At 64.3% G+C, this 854-nt stretch overlaps 1 protein-coding gene across 1 annotated transcript; it reads right to left on the reverse strand.

Moving 5' to 3' along the window:
* Positions 1-75: 75 nt before the first annotated feature.
* LOC104499799 (sodium/potassium/calcium exchanger 6, mitochondrial-like) lies at positions 76-852 on the reverse strand (the record flags this gene model as incomplete). Its single annotated transcript, XM_010143354.1, has 4 exons — positions 76-208; positions 440-497; positions 602-654; positions 753-852. Coding segments are annotated over 4 exons (344 nt in total), but the record flags the coding sequence as incomplete, so codon positions are not given.
* Between the last annotated feature and the right edge of the window lie 2 nt (positions 853-854).

Here is an 854-nt window from a genome sequence, read left to right on the forward strand (position 1 = left end):
CAATGTCCCTCCCCCCCATCACCACCCACCAAGGTAGCAGCCCCCAGGAAGGAGCTGGTCCGGGGGTCTCCTTACCAAAGACGGCCCCGATGGCCAGCCCGGCCGTCCGGGGGTCAGAGAAGGCCACCACGGCACTGAAGACATCTGGTGCCCCATTGCCAAAGGCCAGGAAGGTGACACCATGGAGAGGAGACGTCAAGGAAAAGACCTGGTGGCTTCCTCCCCATGGGGACATGGGGACACTCCAAAACCACTGGACTCCCTCCGGGTGCCAGCACGTGACCGCTCGCCCCACCGCTGCCTCCAGCTCACGCTGGATTGTTTTCTCCTGACACGGTGCCAAGGGGACACAAAGTGACCCCATCACAACCACCTTCCCCTGCCCTGTCCCTGCATCCCCCTCCCCGGCTGAGGTCCCCCGTGACCCACACAAGGATACTGCCACGTTGTGAGACAGCTTCAGGTTGGTGGAGATGGCCGATAAGTTGGGGCAGAAGCTGGAAGGGCAGAGGAGGAGGTGGAGGGGGGTGACGGGGCTGCTCCGGGACCACGGGGCTCCCTGCTCACCCTGAGGACCCTCATCCTCCACGGGGTTACTCACAACTTCTCCGCCGTCACGCCGAGGATGATGAACAGGTACAGGAGCCAGAGAGCCTGTGGGGTCAGGGATGCCAGAGAGAGGGGTCGGTGGGGTCCCTGCGCCCTCAAAGCGAAGCATCCCCCAGCAGCGTTGCCCCCACTCCCATCCTTACGTAGAGGGTGACTGCCAGGGGGAGCAGCTGGGGGGGGAAGACGCAGAAGACCCCCTCAAGGTAGTCGAGGAAGCCTCCCTCCAGCCGGCAGTCGGGGGTGCT

This window comes from Buceros rhinoceros, unplaced genomic scaffold (assembly GCF_000710305.1).
Source record: "Buceros rhinoceros silvestris isolate BGI_N320 unplaced genomic scaffold, ASM71030v1 scaffold21959, whole genome shotgun sequence".
NCBI lineage: Eukaryota > Metazoa > Chordata > Aves > Bucerotiformes > Bucerotidae > Buceros > Buceros rhinoceros.